Source organism: Panthera onca, chromosome E1 (assembly GCF_046562875.1).
Source record: "Panthera onca isolate mPanOnc1 chromosome E1, mPanOnc1 haplotype 2, whole genome shotgun sequence".
NCBI lineage: Eukaryota > Metazoa > Chordata > Mammalia > Carnivora > Felidae > Panthera > Panthera onca.
In genome coordinates this window covers 36,971,787-36,997,190 of record NC_138352.1, presented here as the reverse complement: position 1 = coordinate 36,997,190, position 25,404 = coordinate 36,971,787, and the positions used below count along the sequence as shown (strand labels likewise).

Sequence of the window (25,404 nt, the reverse complement as noted above, 5' to 3'; positions counted from 1 at the left end):
GTCCCAGTAGTTCATTTTAGAAAATACTTTTTCTGTATAGCTAGGTAATGCATAAACTATATGCTAGCCTGCTGTGTTATACCATGAGTGAGGTACTGTTTTCCCATTATGACATCTGGGAAAAATCCCAGGCTTGGATGAGTTCAGCTGCTGCTGTTTGAGCTATTGAATGCTGGCAAGATAGTCACACCCTGTAAATTTAGAGGGGCCTTGGCAGCCCTGCTCTCTTTCCATTATTGCTATCTTGTCATTCACCACTCTGGCTATTTCAGACATCCTCTCCTTCCCAGATCTCTGATGCTGCCCTTCCTGAGCTTACGACTTCATCACTCTGGTGACTTTGCCTTTAATGAGAGTTCCTCAGTACACTGCCTCTAAACTTAAAATGCTTAGCTGATTTCTGCATCCATTGTTTTCCCAGATTATTCTCTGCAAAATGATCTTCTAAAATCGATGATCAAATTATTCTGTGGCTTCCCATGGTCTTTGGATAAAGCTTGTCAGTCTCCCTAATATGGCCTTGGCCTCACCTGCCAGTTCTCCAGTATACATTCCACTCCTCCAGCCATGTTGAACTTGGATTTCCTTTTGTATCCAAGCTCTCTCTTCAGTTCAGCCTCGTGTGCATGCCAGTTGGGAGAGCCTTCTCTCACAAATCCCTCTTCTTAATCCTTAGCATAAATGGTGTTTCCTGTCTTATCGCTGCCATAGATGGGTGCTTCTGCTTTTTACTCTTACAGCATATGATTCTTTTTCTGTCATGGCAGGTATCAAACTGTGCCTGTTAGAGGCTCTGGGGGTGGTAGAGAACATACCTGATTTCCTGATAATTGAATCTAGCATATATAGTGTACAATAAAAATGCTTGCCAAATGAGCAGATTACATGCTGCCTTTTATTTGCTCTTCCACAGTTTTAAAAATTGAATTGGTTTTAAGTTTCTTCCCCCCTGTTAAAATAGTTAAAATAAGCATTTTGAACACATATGATTTCCTTCTGTTTACTTGCTTGTTCAGTAATTTTTTTTTAAGTTTATTTATTTATTTTGAGAGAGACAAAGACAGCATGAGTGAGGGAGGGGCTGAGAGAGAGGGAGAGAGAATCCCAAGCAGGCTCCTCGCTGTCAGCACAGAGCCCAATGTGGGCTCGAACCCACTTAACCGCGAGATCACAACCTGAGCCGAAACAGAGTTGGACACTCACACCCCTGAGCCACCCAGGTGCCCCATATTTGTTAAAGTAACATTTCCAAGTTTAAGACAGGAGTACTTCCATGACTGTTGTTACATAGTGTCAAATATATTTCAGAAAAATTGTATTAGTTTATTGTGTGTCCAACTCCATTTGAATGAATAAGCTGAGCCACTCAGGCACCCCTCACAAATACTGGTTTTGTCTACTGATTTTTATATTCTATTTTCGTGAGTATATTCTATTTTCGTGGGTGTGGGGTTTATTATAGTGAACTATATTATTAAAAGTTTTACTTTTTTTTTAAATGTTTAAAAAAAAATTTATTTATACATAATCTCTACACCCACTGTGGAGCTTGAACTGACAATCCCAAGACTGAGTTGTAAGCTCCACTGACTAAGCCAACCAGGTGCCCCTAAAAACTTAACTTTCAATCTAAGTTATTTCGGCCCTCTACTTTCAACATCGTCTCTGTTTTTTGGTAGCCATTAGGAATAAGAGCAGGCAATGAAAGGAATTTCAGATTGTTCACTTTATGCCCCTTTGGCAGTAATGGTAAAAGGCTTAGTGGAAATGCTGTGGAAATTATCACCTTCAGTGAGATGTAGCTTTGGGGCCCCTGGGTGGCTCAGTCGGTTATGAGCCATGATCTCATGGTTTGTGAGTTCAAACCCCAAGTTGGGCTCTGCACTTACAGCACGGAGCCTGCTTGGGATTCTCTGTCTCTCTCTCTGTCTCTCTCTCTGTCTCTCTGTCTCTCTCTCTCTTTCTCTCTCTTTCCCCTCTGCCCCTCCGTAGCTCATGCTGTATTTCTCTCTTTCTCTCAAAATAAATAAGCTTAAATTATGTTTAAAAAAAAAATGAGGGGCGCCTGGGTGGCTCAGTCGGTTAAGCATCCGACTTCGGCTCAGGTCATGATCTCGCAGTATGTGAGTTCGGGCCCCACGTCGGGCTCTGTGCTGACCGCTCAGAGCCTGGAGCCTGTTTCGGATTCTGTGTCTCCCTCTCTCTCTGACCCTCCCCCGTTCATGCTCTGTCTCTCTCTGTCTCAAAAATAAATAAACGTTAAAAAAAAAAAAATGAGATGTAGCTTTCTGCAGTTAATTTTCCAGTAATCCTTTGTCTTCTCTAGATTGAGTTGTTGCTGCATCACAACTTCTTGAAGGAAGCTCTGGAGGTGGCAGTAGCCGGGACTGAATCGTTCAGAGACTCTGTAACGATGTGGCAGATGAAGCTGCAGGTGCTGATTGACTCCGAGAGCCCCGACGTAGCTGTGCTTTTTGAAGAAGCTTTTGCACACCTGAAAGCCCAGGTCTGTGAACTGGGTCCCTTGTACTTCCTCCTGTCTGGGAAACCTTTTGAGACTCGAGAGGCAGAGATCCTTTGCAGTGTTGCGTACCTGACGACGGCTGGCTCCAGAGTGCATTTGTGCCCGGGGGTCAGGGGTCAGGCATGGAAGGATTTACTTTGATTTACTAGCCTATTTCTAATTCACTGTTTGAAAAATGGCTAAATCATATGAACGTTTTCTGTTTTGATATCTTACAAGTGAGAAATATTAATAGAGAATTATTTTCACTTGCTTCCAAAGATGAACTTAAGCCTGATTTTTATTTTTTTATTTATTTTTAAGCCTAATTAAAAAAAAAATTTTTTTTTTAATCTTTATTTTTGAGAGAGACAGAGACAGAGACAGAAACAGCGTGAGCGAGGGGAGGAACACAGAGAGAGACACAGAATCCGAAGCAGGCTCCAGTCTCCGAGCTGTCAGCACAGAGCCTGACGCGGGGCTTGAACTCATCTCAAGATCATGAGCAGAGCCAAAGTTGGATGCTTAACCACCTGAGCCATCCAGACGCCCTTAAGCCTGATCTTTAAACACACACTTTTTTTTAACGTTTATTCATTTTTGAGAAAGAATGTGCGCACGGGAGGGGCAGAGAGAAGTGGGGAGACAGTATCCGAAGCAGGCCCTGCACTGAAAGCAGAGAGCCCAATGCAGGGCTCAAACTCATGAAACCTGAGCCGAAGTTGGATGCTTAACTGACTGAGCCACCCAGGTGCCCCTAAACACACATATATTCCTAAACCTTAAAGCTTTGCAGTGAATCTTTTTTTGTTTGTTTTTAAAGATTTTATTTTTAAGTCATCTCTACACCCAACATGGGGCTCCAACTTAAAACCCTGATATCAAGAGTTGCACGCTCCACTGACTGAGCCAGCCAGGTCCTTTTATATTAACAGGCCCTTTTGCACTTGTGTGGCTTAGTTGGTTAAGCAGCCAACTTCAGCTCAGGTCATGATCTCACGGTTTGTGAGTTCGAGCCCCATGTTGGGCTCTCTGCTGACAACTCAGAGTCTGGAGACTGCTTCATATTTTGTGCCTCTGTCTCTGCCCCCTCCCTCATTTATGCTCTCTCTGTCTCAAAAATAAATAAATGTTAAAAAAATTTGAAAAACAAATATATTAGCAGGCCCTTTTATGTTAGTAGGAGAAAAGTGTTCTGGAAGTAAAAGTGGGAAAGTAAAAGTGGGAAAAATTCTTAATTATTTTACTGCTCATTGGTGTGTGTTTCTGAGACATGAATGAAGATGAGATCGTTGAGCCTGGATTGGGTAGTACTTGTGTGGTGGGTCCCCAGACAGCAGAGATGTGACCTGGGTAGCTGTGGGTCTGACCAGCTATGGACTCTTCATTGCTTAGTTCAGAGATGCCTGAGGATAGCTGTAGGCAGTGCTGTCCGACAGAAGGGAGCCAGCTCTGATAGGAGAGCGCTGCTTTGGGGGTCTTGGTCACAAGTCTGTGTGTGCTCTGGCCTGCCATTCCTACTGGGCACTGAGTATTTATTTGGTCACAGCGAGGACAGACTGGGAGTGCATCCATGTTTTACATATTGGTTATCTTAGCAGGACACTGTCTCTGTAGTGACTAGTTTTCAGAGCACAATGCTAGGCCATCATTTTCTAACTTTTTGTTTTTCTTTTTGTGACCAGATTTGTCTACCATTGTGGATTTCTTGGGCAGAGTGGAGCGAAGGTGCCAAAAGCCAAGAAGACACTGAAGCCATTTTTAAGGTCTAGGCCCCATGTTGTGAGTCTTGTGGTGGGCAGAGAAAATATGCTTTGATATTTATAAATTTCCTCATGCAGTTTCTTTTTTTTTTTTTTTTTTTTTTTTTTTTTGTAGAAAGCTCTCTCAGCTGTCAAAGGTGCCGACTCCGTCACTCTGAAGGATAAGTACCTGGACTGGGCTTACCGAAGCGGTGGCTACAAAAAGGCCAGAGCTGTGTTTAAAAGGTCCTCTTAGGGGCGCTTGGCTGGCTTAGTCAGTAGAACGTGTGACTCTTGATCTCGGGGTTGTGAGTTTGAGCCCCATGTTAAAAAAATAACACTCATATTCTTTCATTGCTGTTATTCGTCTCTCCACCCCATACTCAGCCCCTCACACCCAGATTGTGTGTGTATGGCAAATAGTATCTGAGGAAGTAATCCAAGAGACTTTCAAAAAGTCTTTCTTTTTTTTTTTTTTTTTTTTTTTTAAATGGTTATTTAGTTTTGAGAGAGACAGGGACAGAGCATGAGCAGGGGAGAGGCAGAGAGAGAAGGAGACACAGAATCCGAAGCAGGCTCCAGGCTCTGAGGAGTCAGCACAGAGCCCGACATGGGGCTTGAACTCGTGAACCGTGAGATCATGACCTGAGCCAAAGTCAGATGCTTAACCAACTGAGCTACCCAGGTGCCCCAAGTCTTTCTTTTTTTGAACAATAAAAGCAGTTCATGCCTATTGTGGAAAATTTAAAAAAAAAGGGTGATAACTAATAACTCATTGTAATCCCATCATCGAGAGAAAAAACACATGGTTAGTATATTCTTTAAAGATTTTGTTTTCACTTATTTGAGATTATACTATAATTACATTTTGTTGGTGAACATTGCACTGGCCTTTTCAGTAACAATTCTGCATGAACATCTTTTATTGAACATAGTTATGTATATACTGCTCTGTCGATGCACCATAATTTATTTGGCTTTAGTGAACATTTCTGTACAAATATTATTTGCCCATGTTGCAAGTTATTTCCTTAGAATATATTGTTAGAAGTGGAATTATCGGTCATCTTCAGAAAAGACTTGAGATGTGGCAGAGGGAACTTTAAACTGTAAAAGTGTGGAAGGAGACAACAGGAAAAACTGGATAGGAAGGAGTTTGGTGGGGGTGAGGGGTAAGTTATTGGACGCTGAAGGTGTTGTTGAGTGACTGGTGGTCAAGTCCAGGCCTTGCCCTGCGTCGTGGCCAGGTCTTTATTAAACCATGTGTTGTGGAGGCGCAGGCATATGTATTTATTAGATTCATGGGATGTAAGAGGCTTTGTGTCTTTGTGGAAGGTAACAGTTTTCTCCCTTTATTTTAGTTTGCAGGAAAGCCGTCCATTTTCAGTTGATTTTTTCAGGAAAATAATCCAGTTTGAAAAGGAGCAAGTAAGTGTGCTGTCAGTGTGTTCCTTGTCTGGGCAAATGAATTAATGGTTACCAATCTCTGGCAGCATTTCATCATTTAAAAAGCTCTTCTTGGGGCGCCTGGGTGGCGCAGTCGGTTAAGCGTCCGACTTCAGCCAGGTCACGATCTCGCGGTCCGGTCCGTGAGTTCGAGCCCCGCGTCAGGCTCTGGGCTGATGGCTCAGAGCCTGGAGCCTGTTTCCGATTCTGTGTCTCCCTCTCTCTCTGCCCCTTCCCCGTTCATGCTATGTCTCTCTCTGTCCCAAAAATAAATAAAAAACGTTGAAAAAAAAAAAATATTTAAAAAGCTCTTCTTATGTATATGGTGTACATTTCTGGTCTCTTCATCTAGCCATTTTTTCAGAGAGATGGCTAAGGAATGGTAATCAAGCAAAGAAGACAAAGTACATGTCTGGAAAGTGGAAAGCTCAGCTGTTACCTCATACAGGAAACTCTCCCTGCCAGATTGGGAGGTGCTGCTTCCTCCCACCCGAGCATCCCGTTTGTCTCTTGTATTGGGTTATGAGGTAGAGAGTAGGCACTCAGCAACTGTTGCTGGTGGGTTTTTTTTAAGTTTTATTTATTTATTTTTTTGAGAGAGAAAGAGCATGCGCATGTGTGAGCGAGGGAGGGACAGAGAGGGAGAGAGAAAATCCTAAGTAGGTTCTATGCTGCTAGTGCGGAGCCGGATGCGGGGCTTGAACCCATGAACCATGAGATAATGACCTTAAGCCAAAACCAAGAGTCAGATGCTCAACCAACTGAGCCATGCAGGTGCCCCTGCTTCAGGTGGTTTTAACTGAACTTGTAAGTAAGGAAAATTACAAGAAAGTCTCAGTTTAAAAAATAATATAGGAAGGGGTGCCTGGGTAGCTCAGTTGGTTAAGCAGCCAACTTCAGCTCAGGTCATGATCTCGCGGTCTGTGAGTTTGAGCCCTGCATCAGGCTCTGTGCTGATAGCTCGGAGCCTGAGCCAGCTTCCGATTCTGTGTCTCCCTCTCTCTCTGCTCCTCCCCTGCTTGTGCTCTATCTCTTTCTGTCTCTCAAAAATAAATAAATGTTAAAAAAAATTAAAATAATATAGGAAAATCCAAATGTGTCTGTGTTTCTGTCACAGTAATGCAGCCGACCATATTTATTTTAATTTTGATTGTTTAATTTTTTTGTTTACACCCATACACATAAGATTTTTTTTTCATACAAGAATTATTTCTGACATACGTGCCATGTGGAGGTTCTTTCTTCTTCTTTTACTTTTTTTTTTTTAATTTTTTTTTTTTAACGTTTATTTATTTTTGAGACAGAGAGAGACAGAGCATGAACGGGGGAGGGTCAGAGAGAGGGAGACACAGAATTGGAAACAGGCTTCAGGCTCCGAGCTGTCAGCATAGAGCCCGACGCGGGGCTCGAACTCACCGCGAGATCGTGACCTCAGCCGAAGTCGGCTGCTCAACCGACTGAGCCACCCAGGCGCCCCTTCTTTTTCTTTTTTAAATATTATTTTGTAAACACGTTTCCTGTGTTTTCACATGGTTATCATTTTTAATGGTTGCAGTATTATCCTTAAACCTGTAGTTTTCTTAACCAGTCCATTACATCCAGGTTGTTTCCAGATTTTTGATAATGAAAATAAGAGTGATGTAAGCATTTTGTTTATACAGCTTTTTTTCCCCTTTGTTCTTTTGAATAATAATTCAGGTTCTTGAGATAAATTTCTGGGACTGGAGATAATAGTTCTTTTATGGCTCTTTGTATATTGCAAGATGGTCCTCCCAAAGAAGTACATTTTTTTAATTTGTTTCTTTAATTTTTTTTATGTTTTTATTTTATTTTTGAGAGAGAGAGAGTGCAAGTGGGGAGGAGCAAAGAGAGCATAATAATAACCAGGCTTCAGATTAATAACATAATAGTTATGTGTCTTGGGCAATTCTAAACCTTGGCATCCTCTTCCATAAAGGAGGTCATGATACTGGTTTCAGAGACGTGCAGGTTACAAGACCAAAAGGGGGTACCACCGAGAAGGGACTTTGCATTGTCCTTTGCCCGTTACGAGCCTTTAACAAAGAGTGATTCTGTTTTTCATGCATGTGTATGACATGAAGTTAAGTTGATTTTTTATAAACGGATACAGTCTTAGGTGAAGAGAAAGTTTTTTTTAGTTATTTTGAGTGGGGGAGGGGCAGAGAGGCAGAGGGAGAGAGAATCCCAAGAACGTGCACTGTCAGTGCAGAGCCTGATGTGGGGCTCAGACTCAAGAACTGTGAGATCATGAGCCAAAATCAAGAGATAGACACTTAACTGACTGCACCACCCAGGTGCTCCTAGTCAGCATTTTAATTTAATACTTGTAGTTGCTCTAAGAGGTATTATTGTTTTATGGGTGGGGAAACTTAAAGTCAGAGGGTTTAAAAAACTTGCTGCAGGTGATATAATTAGTATTTATATAGGCTTTGCTTTCACATAATAAGTTTTAAGGTGGACATAGCTAATATGTGCCAGAGTCCAGATGCGCCAAAGAAAGAAATCCTTACCTACAGGGAGTAAACCTTCCCAATTTACTTATTTAAATCCTCCTCTTCCCTCAGGTCATTCACATATATTTTCCTGTGAACCTGCCTGTGTTCCCCCAACTGAGAATTAATCAGGCTTTTTTCCATGCTATCATAGCAAAGTGCTTTTATCACTGTTTGACATTGACTTCACTCTGGTGTCTCCTGTATTTTGACTTTCCTCTGAATACGTTGAGAGCCAGGCTGTGTTCATCCTACATCATGAGCCTTCTCCCCTACAAATACCTAATGGGTGGTAGCTGTTTAACAATGTGATTGAAATGAATTTGTGACATTCTGAATTAGGCTTTTGAGGCAAGATTGTCTGATTATTTTGTTAGGAATCCTGCAAGATGGTGAACTTGAGAGAATATTATGAGAGGGCTTTGAGAGAGTTCGGATCTGTAGATTCTGGTAAGTAAACTTCAGTTATAGACATGTCTGTTTGCATGTGTGGTCTGTAACCCATCAGTGTGGTTAGAACAGTGTTTAACTCTTTGTGGGTCATGGCCCTTTTTGAGAATAAAGGTGGTATCCTGTTACTGCCCTCTCCCTCCCTTTGTGCATAAATACTTACAGACATAATTTGGCTTATAATTTCAAGTTCACAAGATTAAGAGTCTGTGGGTCTTCTTTTAAGAACTCTGGATTAGAGAAAGATTTGCTGGGTTTGATACTCTTAAAAAATGTGGTATTTGTAAAGGAAAGGTTAATGTAGGTTAGAATAAGAGTGGGAGTGATAGCAAAGGTGGAGCGGGATACTAATTGACATTAGTTGTCACTGGCTGTTGCCACATCGTCCTCATTGAGGACCCATAAAACGTATTTCTGGCTGTAGGTATGTCATATAAACCCGTTTACTTATGAAGTCAAAAATATTATATAGTGCTTAAATTTAGAGTAAAAAAATACGTTAGCTTTTACAAGGTTTTTAGCAGACTTTCTCCTGGTGAGGTGAATAAAAATGGCATTTTTCATAACCTAAGCAAGTTTTATTAAGCATTATAAGAAGGTTATAATGAATTCGTTGAAACTCACTTTCACCTTGAAAGAGACTCAGCAAAATCCTCCCGCTAAAATATTTAGTATTTTTGGTTTATGAAATACGTGGATTGTCTTGATTTGAAATGAAGGTTTTCACTTAAAAAAAAGTTTTGATACTTCTCAGTGTAAAGAAGCTGAGAGAGGCATTGTTTCACGTAGGGCTCTAGGGAGATAATAGCAACAAGTTCAGCTTCTTAGAAATCTTATATTGAATCAGTATTAAATAGTTTATATAATAAAGCCTTATCAATGATCTAGTTATATGTTTACAGTAATAACATACTGTTTCCCTTTAAAGATCTTTGGATGGATTACATCAAAGAAGAACTGAACCACCCCCTTGGTAGACCTGAGAACTGCGGGCAGATATATTGGCGAGCCATGAAAATGTTGCAGGGAGAGTCAGCAGAAGCATTTGTAGCTAAACACGCTATGCATCAAGCCGGCCATTTGTGACAAGAGGAAGAACGTAGCCCACTTTGGGAAATAGCATTGTAAGCCCTCTTGGCCAGATTTGTATTAGCAGTTCATCTGCAGTTTGTTGAGAGATAGCAGACAAGATGGCTGTCTGATTTTGGGACATGCTTTTTTAGTTTTGTTAGCGTGTTAATTTTTAATTCCAGAAAAGAGAATTGCTATTTAGTGGCAAGAAGCTACTTGTTAAGGTCTGACCTACTACTGTACGGTCCTAAATGTTTCTCAAAATATATGGAAATCATACAACTGAGTTTTTCTTGTTACCCTTGGTCAAGAATGAGTAGCTCTAAACTGTACCTAGGGGCCAGTATAATGGAGGAGAAAGTACAGTTCCATTTGTTTGTTCTCTCCTTATTAAAAAAGTATACATGGGGCCCCTGGGCGGCTCAGTTGGTTAAGCGTCCGGCTTCGGCTCAGGTCATGGTCTCAGGGTTTGGGAGTTCGAGCCCCGCATTGGGCTCTGTGGTAACAGGGTGGAGCCTGCTTGGGATGCTCTTTCTCTCTCTCTCTGCCCCTCCCCTGAGAGCATGTGCACACCTTCCCTCTCAAAAAATAAACATTAAAAAAAATATTTTAAAGTATACATGGTGTACATTTGTTGTAGGAAATATAGAGGGAGCAGAGTAATGTGGAGAAGAAATTAAAGCATCCTATAACCTCATCATCTGGAGTTAAACTCTGATTTCCTTTATGACATTGGATTTATACTGTTAGATCACTTATTCATTCACTCATTAAGTGCCCAGTATTAGCAGAAAAGAAGGGAAGCTTTTGGGATAGAGGTAGGGTTTGGCGGGACAGCTGGACATCCTGAGAGAGCTTGTTGAAGCAGCAGAAGAGGATGCTGGGTATTGGGGGGAAAAGTCCTTTAAGAGGATAAAGACTTTACAAAAGTGGCTTCTGTCTGGGACTAATCTTCAGAGAAGTGTCTACAGTGGGGAGGTCCAGCAACAAAAGGAGGATGTGGGTAGGGTGTAGATGAGGGCAGTAGAGAAGGCCTTCAGAAGCCAGAGTGGAGGATGGCTTAGAGCAGAGAGGGCATTCTGGGAGTAGGGTAGGTAACTGTTTGAATTTTACATCCTTTAACTTAACATTGTGGTCACTGGGAGAAGCATTCAGGTCACCGGGAGAAGTGTAGTTTTCCTTAGCAGTATGTTTCACTTATGTTATTTTTCTATGTCATTAAATAGCCTTAAAAACATGTGATGAATTTATAACATTCCATTGTATGGATGAGCCATGACTTATTTTACTAATGCCTTGTGGTTGGATCTTGTATATCTGATTTTTTCCTTATAAATGCTGTTGATGATTCTTATAAATCTTTGTTCACATCCCTGGTTATTTCTTTAGGAGTGTGATATTTGCTGGTAGAATTACTGGATTAAAGGGTATAATTTAAAAAAAAAAAAAAAATTTTTTTAACGTTTATTTATTTTTGAGAGAGAGACAGAGTGCGAGCAGGGGAGGGGCAGAGAGAGGGAGACACAGAATCCGAAGCAGGCTTCAGGCTCCGAGCTGTCAGCACAGAGCCCGACGCGGGGCTTGAACTCACAGACCGTGAGATCATGACCTGAGCCGGAGTCGGCTGCTTAACCGACTGAGCCACCCAGGCGTCCCAAAAGGGTATACCTGTTTTAAAGATACCGATATGTACTGCCAGTTTGCAATGTATGAGAATACTTGCATGCAATGTAGGAAAAGGTCAATACTTTACCTGCGGTGGGTATTAATGAAGTTTAATGTGTTTTTCCTGGTTCTCTTTGTTTTTTCACGTTGACTATTTTTTGAACTTTTTTCTTACTAATTTAAAAGAATTTTTAAAATATTAAGAATATTTTTAGTTTGTGTCTCCTTTGTTGCAAATAATTTGCCCCGAGCTTTTTTTTTTTTTTTTGTGGTGTTTTTTGATACCCAGAAGATGTGTGTGTATGATACCTATTCCTCTTGCCTTAGACAACTCCTTTTCTTCCCCCCAACCAGTTAATTAAATTTTCTACAACACCATTTGTGGCTAGCCCTTTATCTCTACTGATTGTGGTACTACTTTTATTATATGTTGAGTTCCTAATGATATGAGAGTCTATTTTAGGGCATTTTTACTTTGAGATTTTGTACTCTAAATGTTGTTTGCTTGTCATTTGTTTTAAAATAAGAACAGTTTCCTCTTTGACCTTTTCATGGAGTCCTGGGAAGTTTAACATTCCCAATCCCGACATGGCATTTTTGTTTCAGGAGGGAGATAGATACATGCTTGTAAGAGATGAGAGTGAGGAGGGTGGTGGTTGACTCCTTAACGAAAGGCGATGAAGGTGGGTCACCTGGGATCATCCCAACACCTAGGTTTGGGGCTCGTTATGCAGGTTGCGAAGGTGCATCTGGCTAGTTCACCTAGACCTGCCATGTGTGGCAATTTACATCTAATGAAATTATTTTCTCATTTACGCTGGCCACATTTCGAGTTCTTGATAGCCACACGTTTACCATAGTGGACAGCACAGATAATAGAGCTTTTATTTCTGCCATTGAAAGTTCCATGGGAGGGGCGCCTGGGTGGCGCAGTCGGTTAAGCGTCCGACTTCAACCAGGTCACGATCTCGCGGTCTGTGAGTTCGAGCCCCGCGTCAGGCTCTGGGCTGATGGCTCGGAGCCTGGAGCCTGTTTCCGATTCTGTGTCTCCCTCTCTCTGCCCCTCCCCCGTTCATGCTCTGTCTCTCTCTGTCCCAAAAATAAATAAAAAACGTTGAAAAAAAAAATTTAAAAAAAAAAAAAAAAAGAAAGTTCCATGGGAGAGTGGTGACCTGGATCCCATTAGATTTGGGGAAACTGACTCATGGATCAGAACAGCTCACACATTAGTTGGCCACATTCTTTTCCCTGCAGGAAGGTCTACATAGAGGAGAGAAAAAATACTGTGTATCAGCGGTTACCCTAATTTTTTTGTAGTAAAAACTTTTATTTAAATTTTTAAATTTGAGTGTGGTTGAGACAATGTCAACATTATTTCATGTGTACAACAAGGATTCGACAACTCCTGCTGTGTGGCTGTGCTCACCACAGCGTGGCCACCATCTGTCACCATACAGGTCCACTACAATACCATTGACTGTATTTCCTGTACTGTATCTTTTATGCCCATGACTTACTCATTCCACTACTGGAAGCCTGTATCTGCCACTTCCGTTTACCCACTTTGCCTCTCCCCCCCACCCCCATAATGCTAGTTTTGTTCAAATGTCTTTTATGGTTTATGAACACATCCTTACAGGGAGATGAAGGAATAAGCTCCCTAATGTCCCGAAAGGTTGTCATAAAGTGGCCTAGTGAGCAGGGAATCCCAGCTTCTAGCTTTTCTATTTCATTCTTAAAATGAGTATCACACCTTGAGCACCGGTATGTTATTAAGAGTTTAGGCAGCGTGGGGAAAGGCAGGGAAGGGTTCCTCCCCAGCTCAGGCCCTGCCGATCTGCTACTGCCCTCAGCTTGTAGAGGGCCGGACTTTGAGCATTAAAAAATTGGAGCCCAGCCAGACTACAGTGACAGCACCAAATGTTTAGGGTTACTGTGACCGTCATACCGTGTCTGGACATCGTTTTCATCATCTGTCCTGGTTTCTAAGAACCGTCATTAACTTAACGTGGAGAATCACTGAGCTGCTGAGCTGTCTCATCCATTTGTGGGTGGGTTATAGCCCAGTTTCAGCCTGAGTTCTACGGAAACCTGTGACAAATGTGGTTGGGTCTAAATTGCATTCAAACTTTTGAGAGCTGAGCTTTGTAGACTATCAGGTAGACTCGGGTAACTGATTAGCCTAACCAGGGATTCGAGATTTGGGGGCTGAGGCACATCATCAGCGTGGTGGGGTAGGGATAACAGCTGGCATTTCAGACCCTGCTAGTCGCCAGCCCTGGGTTGTGCACCGGCAGGAGCAGGAGCACGAGGAGCGAGAAGAATCAGAACCCGGGACCCTAGGAAGGGGGCTTGGCTGTCGGGCGCGCCCCGCCCCTCCCGTGCCGCCCCGCCCCTGGCTTCCTCGTGACCCGTGTCCCGCCCCGCTCGGCCGGGAGCACCCCCGGCTGATTGGCCCCTCCGCGGCGTATCCTCCGGCTGGCAGCCAGGCGGGTGCGTCACGTGGCCGAGCAGCGTCCAGGGCGCGGAGGCGCGGGCCGCCAGGCATGGACCGTCAGGCCGCCGGAGCCCGGGCGCTGGGGGCCGCCGAGCCGCCTCGGGGGCCGCCGCTGCCGAGCGCGCGGGAGGCGCCCCCCAGCCCGGGGGTGAGCGCGGCCGCCGCCTGCGGCGAGGGGCGGGAAGTTGCGGGGCTCGCGGGCCGGGCAGGGCCGGGCGAGGCGGGGCCGGGCGGGGGCCGCGGGGCCGGGCGGGGGGCGCCGTTTGGGCGCGCGTTCGCGCTGGAAACGGCCGGGCCGCGGCGGCGCGGGGCCGCGGGGCGGGGCCGCCGAGGGCGTGAGTGGGCGAGCGGGAGCGGAGGGGAGGCTGGCTGTCCCGGGGGCGCCTCCGCCTACTTGCTAAATGGGAAGCGATGCCGATGACCGAGCGCTGGGGGCCATTGCCCCGGGCCTGGAGCGAGGCCAGGTGAGGGCGGCGAGGAGCCCGCCGTCCCCGCAGGACCTGTGTCCATGGGTGGGGATGCACAGCTCACCCTGAGCACCACATGATGTCTCATGCGCTCTCCTTTTCTGTTTACTGAAACCAAAGGCCCGGCTTGACGCAGGGTTTCCAGAAACTTGTTTTCATTTGCGCGCCAGACAGCTCCTGGTTTTCCAAAGACCGTTATTACGGGCATCACCTGCCCTTGTTTACAGTCAGTAAGTTCTGCTAGATGGCGAGCTCCGTGAGGGTAGGAATCCCCTGGTTACTGCTGTTAACCCGGCGCCTAGCTTAGGGCCCGCCACGATAGACAGCTATTAATCGGAGGAAGGAATGGAATGCTTGTTTAAGCATCGAAGATGGTACTAAACCAGAGTAAGATACGAAAGATGTAGCGCTAGTGAAAAAAAACAAAAAACTTCCGCGTGCAGATAGGATGGACTGATTTTGTCAGGACGTAGCAGGAAGGGATGTGTGCTTTCTCTCCAAGGTGACACGGTGGGGGTGGGGGTGCCTGCAGAGGTGTGGAGGTGAGGCAGTACCCGACAAATGGCTGGGAGCTGGGGACGCAGAGCCTCAGGGCCAGGGGAGAGACCGGTGCTCAACAGGTCGACGGGCTGTGATGGGGAGGTGGGAAAGCCATGGTCAATTTTATACTCCTGCATGGAGGGCTGTTGAAGATTTTTGAGCAGAGTGGCGATTGATGCTGTCAGCTGGGCAGGGGGCTGCGACAGTGGTCCACCCGAGGCGTCCGACCAGCTGACCTGCAGTAGTGACCCCGGGTTGTCATTGACTACAGAAGAGGGAGTTTATTCCTTAAATCTGGGGATGACGACATCATGAGCTAATTGGGGCAGGTGCCAAGTACAGTTTCGATGTAGGGGCAAAGAAGGTGGATTTAAATTCAACAAATGTTACATTCCTGCTCTGTGCTAGGTGTTTTCATAAGTGTTATCCCCTCATAAGCCCCTTGCAAGGTCAGGACAGTCATCTCTGCTTTCCCCAGAAGGAAACCCAGGTATGGTGGTTGAAGTGATGTATCCAAGGTCACACCCTGAATGAATGGCAAGAGCTGGGATTAAAACCAGGTCTTCGGATGCAGGTTGCGAACATCTCTTGTTCCATTTAAAGTGGTCTTGGAAGGGACAGGATTTCAGCAACTTCTGAGTGATGGGAGCAGAGAAGCATATGGTTGGCTGTCGGGGAAGAAGATTTCCCTTCAGCAACACTTAGGAACTAAAGCTCTGTTGCCCCCATGTATTAGGAGACAGAAGTTGAAAGAATGTTGAGTTTCTGAAAAGGTATAAATGAACGTGGAGGTAGCAACTGTGGGGAAACAGCTACCACCCCTAGGGCTGAGGGAACAAAGGAATGAGGTTGGAATGATTACAGGCTCAGGGGCACCTGGGTGGCTCAGTCAACTTAGCATCCGACTCTTGGTTTTTGCTCAGGTCATGATCTCACTGTTTGTGAGTTCTAGCCCCGCGTCGGACTCTGTGCTGACAGTGCATAGCCTGCTTGGGATTCTCTCTGCCCCTCCCCTGCTCGCTCTGTCTGTCTCTCTCAAAATAAATAAGTAAACTTAAAAAAAAAAAAAAAATTACAGGCCCAGAAGAGAGCCTTAGCAGAGCTGAAATTCCAATCTCGGAGGAGGAAGCACAGCCTCCAAGTACTGCTGGGGTCTCTGAGCTTGGAGGAGGGGTCCTGAGGGCCTGGGAGAGAGAGCCCTGAAGAGAGAGCCCAGTGATGAGGTTGCCTCTGCAAGTGTTAGCAAAGTGTAGACGGGATCGAGCGGAAGGCGCTGATGCCGCAGGGGCGGAGTGTCGCTGGGGTGGTGTCTGCTGAAGGAGGAAAGGGCGAAGCCCTTGGCTCCCCAGCCTTGCCACATCTATAGGGCAAAGCAGAGATGTGGGTCGCAGCGTCCCAGCCCCACCCTCACAAAGGTGAGGACGGAGGGGTGGGTTTGGGGCTGCAAGGCAATAGCTTAATACTGGGGACACCCCAGATATCCGAGTCCTGGGTAATTGTTTCTTCTTCCTGCAGGCTGGCTTTGTCCCAGCTGACCACTCCGGTCAGGAGAGAGACACTGAGAAGGCCGTCGATCGGCTAGGCAAGTAGACGGTGGAGACTGGGCTGGATGTGGGGGGAGACCAAGGAATCGAGGAGAGGGACAGTCCCTGTGTCTTGTTTACCTTCTCTTCCTGGCCAGTTCTCTTTGCTGCCTTTTCTGCCTAGTGTTTCCGTGGCATCCTCCTTTGGAAGCCCCGCTGGAGCTTCCTGAAGGGAAGGCCTCACCTTGTGACCAAACCCTTCCCTTCTATTGAGAAAGACACCACAATCCTGTCTTCATATTCCAGATGAGGAAACCGAGGCTCAGAGTAAAAACGAAAAGAAGATTGTGGTAAAACACAAATACAAAATTTACCACTTAATAATTTTAAAGCATACAAGCCAGTGGCGTTTTGTACCTTCACAGTTCTGTGCAACCACCACGCTTATTTAGCTCCAGAACATTTTCAGTACTCCAAAAGGTCACCCTGTGACCGATAAGTAGTCCCACCCCATACCCACTTCCTTGAGCGATTCCGCCCCACCCCCCGCGCCAGACCATTAATCTTCTTTCTGTGGATTTACCTGTACTGGACAGGCGAATGTGAGTTGCGTGCAAATGGAAGGGTACGCTATGTAGCCTTTTGTGTCTGGCTTCTTTCACTCAGCATGATATTTTCAAGACTCATGTAGCATGAATCAGTACATTCCTTTTTATGGCTGAACGGTTCCATCGTCTGGATGTACTACATCTTGGCTGCTTATTCATCAGTTGATAGGCATTTATGAGTTGTTTATACCCTTTGGTGATTGTGAATGATGCTCTCATGAACACTTTTGTACAAGTCTTGCCTAAATACCTGCTTTTGATTCTTTTGGGTAACCGTTCAGGAGTGGAATTGCCGTGCTGTGTGGTGATTTTGTGTTTAAGTTACTGACGAGTCAGTTGAGTACATTTCAGCTCAATCACACAATTCAGAATTGACAGAACTGGGGTTTGGAGCAGGGTAGTTTGGCTCCAGAACCCATGCCCTGACCTATGACTTTTGTGCTTATAGCTGGTATTATTATACAGCGTTAATAGCATGGCTGTTTTTAGGCTGATTCTTTTCCCAGCTCTGAACTGGCATCACCATGTACTTGGGGTCCATTATCCTTCCCCAGACTTTTATTCTATTATCTTGATACCTTTTGAAAATAGACCTTCCAGCTCTCCCCAATATCAGGAGGAGGAGACGTGGTGGCTGCCTCTGTGGCTGATGGGTTCTGCTCTTCTGCCTGCTTTCCTCCCACTGCTCCTTGCCGTGTGCTCTTTGATGATGAAGAGAGAAATACACGAGTAAAAATTAAAGTTTGTATTGTGAAAGCTTATCATCTGCCAGATGTGCTTTGCCTCAGTTACCTGTAAACTACTTAAATATATAAACTGTGCTTGATTTGCTTGATTCCCTGTGTGCATAAGACCTGACAGTTAATGGCCTCGTTTAAGGCAAAAGATTTTATTGAAAAGAAATGATCAATCCTACTTCGAAAAATGTAAACAGAACATTTTTTTTTTTAAGTGCTCAGGTGGCTAAAGAATTCTGTATGCTTGTTTTACTCTTGCCCTCTTAGTATGTCTGCCAGACATTTTCCAAGCACGTGAATAGTCCCTGTGTAGTTGCTAGTGGTTTTAAAACCTTTCTTCTGTTGATTTCTTAGCCAGTGGAGCACAGAGCATCCCTAATGGTAGTCCTGCCCATGGTGAGGGCACCCACTCGGAAGAGGAAGACTTTGCCGTGGAGGATGAGGATTCTGATGGGGACCTGAATACCTGGGAGCTGTCAGAAGGAGTGTCCGACTGCCCGCCCAAGGAACAGGCTGCTGATCTTTTTAACGAGGACTGGGACTTGGAGTTGAAAGCAGATCAAGGGAATCCGTATGGTAGGTGTGGTGTTTCTAGGGTCCCAGACCGGGTTACCTACCAGGCTGCCCCAAAGGCTGACAGTTTGGATGAAGGACCCACATCTGTGAGCTCAGCCTGATAACCTTTTACAGAGCTGAAATTTCTGTGACAGCTTCTCTTTCATGTTGGGGGGAAAATGCAAATTTCACAGTTGACTTTATAATGCATCAGTTTTAACATGAAAGCAGTGTTACTCTCTTAGAAATGTCTGTGTGAATCTAGCTGCTGCAGACAGCAGTGCTCTTCTGCGGTTGCTTCCTCTGCACTAAGAACCGTCCTCTGAGAAGCACAGCTTGGGCATGCAATCCTTGAAGGAGGGCTCTGCCTGCGTACTGAAAAAAATTTTTTAATGTTTATTTGTATTAGCGCAAGCGCGCGTGAGCAGGGAAGGGGCAGAGAGAGACGGAGACAGAATCTGAAGCAGGCTTCAGGCTCTGAGCTATCAGCACAGAGCCCGACATTGGGCTTGAATCAAGCACGAGCCGTAAGATCATGACCTGAGCCGAAGTCAGACGCTTTGGCTGAGCCACCCAGGCACCCCGAATGTGTATTTTTAAACAAAGACATGGCTAGTGTCTGTCCCCTAGACATTTTTTTGGCTATGTGTCTCACCTCCCCTTCTCCCTTTAATCTGTTTTTTTTTTTTAACTGCTTGCAGATGCCGATGACATCCAGGGTTGCATTTCTCAGGAGGTCAAACCTTGGGTGTGCTGTGCCCCGCAAGGAGATATGATCTATGACCCCAGTTGGCACCACCCACCTCCGCTGATACCCCACTATTCCAAGATGGTCTTTGAAACAGGACAGTTCGATGATGCTGAAGATTGAGTGTGCAGCTTTTTTGCCGGGGGGGTGGGTGCACCCTCCAGATGAAGGCCCGTCTTCCTTTGTTTGAGGTGAGATGTCATATTTGAGGACACATTCCCAGTGATCCCCGAGTCGGGCACACAGACTGGTGTTAAATAAGGTCCCGATGTCCTCCAGTTCTGCTATTGTTGTTGTTGTTTTTATCGAGCTCCTCCTTGGAACGTGTGAGTGTTCGTGTCTGTGTCAGGAGGAGCTGTGTTCTTTATAAATAAAGGTAGAAAAAATTTGATTCGCTTTTGTCTCCCCCACACCCCCCCCCCACCCCTTTAATTAGATACTTATAGATAAAGCCTTACTCCTTCAGTTAAAGTTACCTGGCTTACATTTTTAAGGCTTGAGGTACTTGGACCCTTAAAAGTACTCTGTAAAAGAAAATAATGTTTTGGCCAGGGATTGGAATCCAAGAGACGTTGGTGACTTTGTGACTGATTTCTCTTCCTGTTGATGAAAAATTGACCGTTTACTCAGTTAACAAGGGCTTTCTGCAAGTTGGAACACTAAATGGCAAATAAATTAAGCCAGCAATTATATAGCCCTCAATTGGTATGAAAGGATTTTGAACTCTGCTTTCCATTTAATCTTTTACTCTTTATAATTACTTATATGAAGTCACTGCTTTTTTATTTTTTATTTTATTAAAAAAAGTTATTTTTATTTTTGAGAGAGAGTGAGTGAGCGAGCACTAGTGGGGGAGGGGCAGACAGAGAGGGAGACACAGAATCCGAAGCAGGCTCCAGGCTCTGAGCTGTCAGCACAGAGCCCAGTTCGGGGCTTGAACTTGTGAACCATGGGATCATGACCTGAGCTGAAGTCGGTTGCTTACCTGACTGAGCCATCCAGGTGCCCCTGAAGTCACTATTTTTTTAATTGCCTAATTTTGTTTTATTTTTTAAAAAGTTTTATTTATTTAAGTAATCTCTATACCCAACATGGGGCTTGAACTCATGATCCTGAGATGAAGAGTCATGTGCTCTGTGAGTGAGCCAGCCAGGTGCCCCTAAGTTGCCTTATTTTAGAGATGAGGAAAAAAGACAAAACGTTTGGACTTCTCCAAGATCTCACAGCCAGGAAATGGCAGGACCGTGCCCTAAACCCACACGTGACTTTGGAGTCTGCTTTCCTTGGCTGCTCACCCCTGTGTGAGAACACGCCTAGAGGTGGGATCTGGGGACCATGCGTTGGCAGGTCTGCGATGCACCAGACTAAGTCACCTTTGCCTCTCTGGCAAGCTCAGGGATTGCTTCTTAACCTCCCTGCCTCCCTGTTGAAGCTGATTCAAGAACAAGTTTCAAATCTGAAATCTGAGTCAGCTCCATAGCGGTTAAATGAGCATTTAACCATTTACATGATTTTTCAGAGGCCCCACAAAGTGTGTGAGCAAGGCAGAACCTGATGAGGGAAAGCAGTGGCTTTCACTGTGAGGGGCCTCATGACCAAAACTGTCCTAGGGAGAAAAAAAATGTCCCCTCTACTATCCTTGCTGATGGGACAGTCATAGACCCTGTCACTATACTGCTCTGCCTTGTCTCCTCTTCCCAGTGTCAGAGCTGATTAGACCGGCATGAGAACAAGCGTTTCTTTATTCTTTTTAAAAAAAAAATTTTAAAGTTTATTTATTCTGAGAGAGAGAGAGAGAGCACAAGCAGGGGAGGGGCAGAGAGAAGGAGAGACAATCCCAAGCAGGCTCTGCAGTGCACAGCCTGATGCGGGGCTTGAACTCACAAACTGTGAGATCATGACCTGAGCTGAAACTGAGTCGGACACTTAACTGACTGAGCCAACCAGGTGCCCTGCAATGATTTCTAATCAGTGTCCTAAAATGAATTGTGCTTTTAGGTACTCAAAATGAAAAAAAACAAACCCAACAACAAATATCTATCTTTTTAAATCTCTGAATGCTGAGCTGAGAAGTATCAATTTCATAGGGAGAGACTATTAATATTGCTTAGTTTGGGGGCGCCTGGGTGGCTCAGTCGGTTAAGCGGCCGACTTCGGCTCAGGTCATGATCTCACAGTCCGTGAGTTCGAGCCCCGCGTCGGGCTCTGTGCTGACCGCTCAGAGCCTGGAGCCTGTTTCAGATTCTGTGTCTCTCTCTCTCTCTGCCCCTCCCCTGTTCATGCTCTGTCTCTCTGTCTCAAAAATAAATAAACATTAAAAAAAAAAATATTGCTTAGTTTGGCCTTGTGCCATGTGCAGGAATCCTTTCTTCTAGTCACTGCCTCAGAAGGGGCCCATCCACTGTTGGCTAGTGGTCTTTGTGAGAAAATTCTCCTTTGTTTTGAGTTGGAATCTACCCCCACATGGTCCTGGTCTGCTCTGTGGTCCTGACTTCCTTTCAAATATAGGAAATTAGCAATCTTTTTTTTTTTTTTTTTTTTAAAGTTTATTTTAAGAGAAAGAGAATCCCAAGCAGGCTTCTGCACTGTCAGCACAGAGCCTGATGTCGGGCTCGAACCCATGAACCCTGGGATCATGACCTGAATCAAAATCAAGACTCAGACATTCAACCAACTGAGCCACCCAGGCACCCAGAAATTAGCAATCTTATCCTCTCTGTGGCTTTTTGTTTTCTAGCTAAACCATCAATAGGCAGTTGCATATATGTGTCTGGCATCAGAAGGGACAAGGAGGAGGGCGGAAGGAGAGGGCATGTTGTGGGGATTTTTGAGGTTTTGGAAGGTGTTGCAGCACTGACAGGTTGAGATTGTTCTGTGAGGGTGTGTAGTGAGGAGAGGGCTGAGGACAGAAGCTTGCAGTGCATTTGCAGCGAAAGGCTAGATGGAAGGTCGGACCCAGGGCCAGGCTGTGACAGTGGAGGAAAAAGAGAACCAGGTGAGCATAGGTGTCAGTCAAGCCAAATCTAAGAAGAGAGTTTTGGTTTTTTTAATTTTTATTAAAAAATTTGTTTTTCTTTAACATTTATTTTCAAGAGACAGAGACAGAGTGTGAGTGGGGGAGGGGCAGAGAGAGAGGGAGACACAGAATCTGAAGCAGGGTCCAGGCTCTGAGCTGTGAGCACAGAGCCCAACGCGGGACTTGAACTCATGAACTGTGAGGTCATGACCTGAGCTGAAGTCGGATGCTTAACTGACTGAGCCACCCAGCACCCCTAAGAAGAGAGTTTTAAGGAGGGAATGGCCATCTTTCACAGAGAGCAAGTAAGATGAAGGCTAAAAAGGGCATTTTGGGATGTAGGAATTAGAAAGTGTTCATATAATGAGGCGCCTGGGCGGCTCAGTCCATTAAACATCCAGCTCTTGACTTTGGCTCAGGTCATGATCTCACGGTTCATGAGATGAAGCCACGTGAGCGTCGGGCTCCAGGCTAAGAGTGTAGAGCCTGCTTGAGATTCTTGCTCTCCCTCTCTCTCTCTCTGCCCCGCCCCTGCTTGCACCCTCTCTCAAAAATAAATAAACATTAAAAAAAAGAAAGTGTTCTTATAATGTACTGGCTTGGGGCAGGTGCAGGGGTGGGGGCATGGACATTTCAGGCTAAGATGTTTTGGGGCATGCACGTGGCCACTTGAGCTGTGCCTTTGGCACTGTTGTGTCTCTTGACTGGGGGCAATGGTGACTTCCAGCCAGCTTCTCTCGGGATGTGTGAGCCAGCCTGGGAAGAGGCAGCGATGGGAGAGACAAGAAGGGAACGGAGAGAAAGAAGCAGAAGGAAGCCAGTGGAGAAATGTAGGTGCCTGAGGGACTGTTTGGAGGAACAAGAGAGAAAACTTGATTCTGACCTTTCTTTCAAACAATGTCATTTACCAAGCAAGGAATCACAACTGACCACAGCAAAAATCTTGAGTGAGGGAAAGGAGAGTAAATACGTGTTTATCAAGTGACCAGATGACATTTGTGATATGCCTTTGTTTCTCTCACGCCCTCTCTCCATGTAAGCATGCTGTTCGTTGCCTTAGTGGAGGCATGTGACACGGTCAAAGACAGCCAAGACATTTTTCTATCTTCTGTTTTACAAAAAGGGGCTTATTTTCTTTCTAAATGTTTCTTTTTCTTTTCTTTCCTCCTCCCTCCCTTCCTTCCTTCCTTCCTTCCTTCCTTCCTTCCTTCCTCTCTCCCTCTCTCTTTCTTTCTATTCTTGTAAAGAGGCAACAGGTTTTGGACCAACAGACTATGTGTCTTGAAGAAAGACAGTCCTCAGTCCCTCTCCCCCAAGCCCCCTGGGTTATGAGAAGAAAAATGCAGAAGACAGATCTGGGAAGGCTAAGAGCAGGTGGCACATGAGCCCTGCTTCCTGGCATGTCCTGGGAAGTTAGGTCCTCAGAGCGTGACAGCTGTTGGTTCTCGTAGGCAGTCAGGACCATCTTGCAGGAAGGTGCTCAGGCCTCAAGCATGCAGAGAACCTGATGGACCCAGAGGGGCCGTGGGACAGGGAGAACCTTTGAAGATGGACATGAGCTGACCTTGTGCCCACTGCCCCCACTTGGTACTGCATGAGGATATAAGGAGAACCGCAGAGGCCCCGGTGGAAGCTCAGGGTTGGAAAGTAAGATGGTCAGAGAGAACGTCAGTTTTGCTTCTCGAACGCCGCAAATGCAAGAGAAGCAATATTAACAGAAACTTACCAGATGAGAACAAGTTACTGCTTGGGCCGGGGGATGTAGGTCATCAGCTCGGCAGAGATGGTGTATGGAAAGTATCATCATGGAGCGGGGGCACCTGGGTGGCTCAGTTGGTTAAACGTCTGACTCTTGATCTCAGCTCAGGTCTTGATCTCAGGGTCATGAGTTCAGGCCCGTCGCTGGGTTCCATGCTGGGCGTGGAGCCTACTTAAAAGAAAAATTCAAGTATCATGGGTTGATTAATACCAGAGTGCTGGTAATTTTTTGTTTTTATGTTCTGTCTGGATGGAAATCTTTCAGTTTTGGCACTGAAGCAGAAGAAACAGAACCATGCCATTCATAATTTCTGTAGGTAATTTTGTGGGGGTTTTTGATGGCTCCAGTGTGTTTCTGTCTGTTATGACTTTCTTTCCTTTGGGAAATTCTGAGGGAAGGCACCCTTTCACTCTACCCCTAAATTAGTTTGGTGCTGTGCTTAACGTGGGGACAGTTTGGTCATCATGAGACCCCAGGAGGGTATAGCGGGTGAGTAAGTCTTCCCTCACTTTGTTCTCAAATACCTGAGTGGCTGGGTGGGTTGACCGTAAGGGCTGCAGGCGACCACTCCTACATATAGAAGTGACTGGCTGGACTGAGCAAAGTTCCACTGCACTGAGGAAATTTGAGACTGCCTTCCAGGAAGACGGAAGCACATTCATTGGCTAAGTAAATACCTTGGTGCTGCACTGCCCTTGGTTTTCCAGAGTTTACCTTCTTGGACCCAATCTTCCATAAGATGGTTGGAATATGGAGAAGGAGAAAACCCCAGACCCTGGCTGTAGCCTATCTGGATTCTGCCTCCCAGTTCTCCCAGGCAGACTCCCCACGCAAATAACAGAATGCTGGATCCAGAGGACTGTGTCTGTGTGTGTGTACACGTGTGTGTGAGCGTGGCAGGCCAGGGAGAAGAAGTTGGAGGGTGTGACAGGAAGGCAAGCAGCGGGGCTGGCTCCAACTTTGTTGACTTAGTGAGTCTGGCTGCAAAGCGAAGGTCTTTGGAAAGAACGGCCTCTCCGCTTCTGGCAGTTTCTACTGAGCTGGTTCCAGGACTGAGCTAGATCCTGCAGGTGTTTATGGGCAGGAGGACAGTTCAGTTGGGTTGCAGGGCACCAAGATTTTCAGAATGCTGCGAGGGTCTGTACTTGACAATGGCCCGTGGAGTAAACATAGCCATGGTTTCTGAAGAAGATCCTCCCCTCCACCTTACAGGGTTTTTTGGTCCTCCCCTTGGAGTCCAGAGAGAGAACATTCCCCAGGAGGCACGTTTCCAATTCTGACCATTGCAAGGTGCAGTTGCTTTGCCTTAAAATTTTTTTTTTTTTTTCTGGTGAGAGGATTTTGATTTCAGCAGCAATTTCCTCTGACCACTTCTGAGCTATTGAATAAACGTGGCAGATAGAAGTTAGGGCCGTGTGTTTGGCAACCGCCGGCAGGTACCTGAATTTCTCCTGGCTGCTGCCTGTGGCCTTATTCCGATTCTCCAGCTGGTGGCGGTAAAGACCCATCGGTGCACCGCCTTCTGCGAGATCCACTGGACGAGGGTCGCTGGAGCTGAAGCTGA

At 45.5% G+C, this 25,404-nt stretch overlaps 2 protein-coding genes across 5 annotated transcripts in view; both read left to right on the top strand.

Annotated features, from left to right (window-relative positions):
- The window catches only part of UTP6 (UTP6 small subunit processome component), a 29,987-nt gene extending 18,904 nt beyond the window's left edge, over window positions 1-11,083 (top strand). For both annotated transcript variants that reach the window (XM_060646720.3, XM_060646721.3), the window contains exons 14-19: window positions 2,327-2,506; window positions 4,189-4,269; window positions 4,382-4,491; window positions 5,607-5,673; window positions 8,582-8,654; window positions 9,583-11,083. In XM_060646720.3, the coding sequence (XP_060502703.1) occupies window positions 2,327-2,506; window positions 4,189-4,269; window positions 4,382-4,491; window positions 5,607-5,673; window positions 8,582-8,654; window positions 9,583-9,740 (669 nt within the window). In that variant the 3' untranslated portion in view covers window positions 9,741-11,083. The remainder of the gene's footprint in view (window positions 1-2,326; window positions 2,507-4,188; window positions 4,270-4,381; window positions 4,492-5,606; window positions 5,674-8,581; window positions 8,655-9,582) is intronic.
- A 2,777-nt stretch (window positions 11,084-13,860) lies between these two features.
- On the top strand, window positions 13,861-19,456 carry COPRS (coordinator of PRMT5 and differentiation stimulator). Of its 3 annotated transcripts, none has more exons than XM_060646722.3 (4): window positions 13,861-14,035; window positions 16,410-16,480; window positions 18,121-18,338; window positions 19,019-19,456. In XM_060646722.3, the coding sequence occupies exons 1-4, from the start codon at window positions 13,937-13,939 to the stop codon at window positions 19,186-19,188; spliced, it is 558 nt and encodes a 185-aa protein (XP_060502705.1). In that variant the 5' UTR covers window positions 13,861-13,936; the 3' UTR covers window positions 19,189-19,456. The 3 variants fall into 3 exon arrangements, with proteins under 3 accessions (XP_060502705.1, XP_081647337.1, XP_081647338.1); XM_081791211.1 differs by having other exon boundaries at window positions 13,862-14,035; window positions 16,410-16,476; window positions 18,117-18,338; XM_081791212.1 differs by lacking the exon at window positions 13,861-14,035 and adding an exon at window positions 14,202-14,351 and having other exon boundaries at window positions 16,410-16,476; window positions 18,117-18,338.
- The last annotated feature ends 5,948 nt before the right edge of the window (window positions 19,457-25,404 follow it).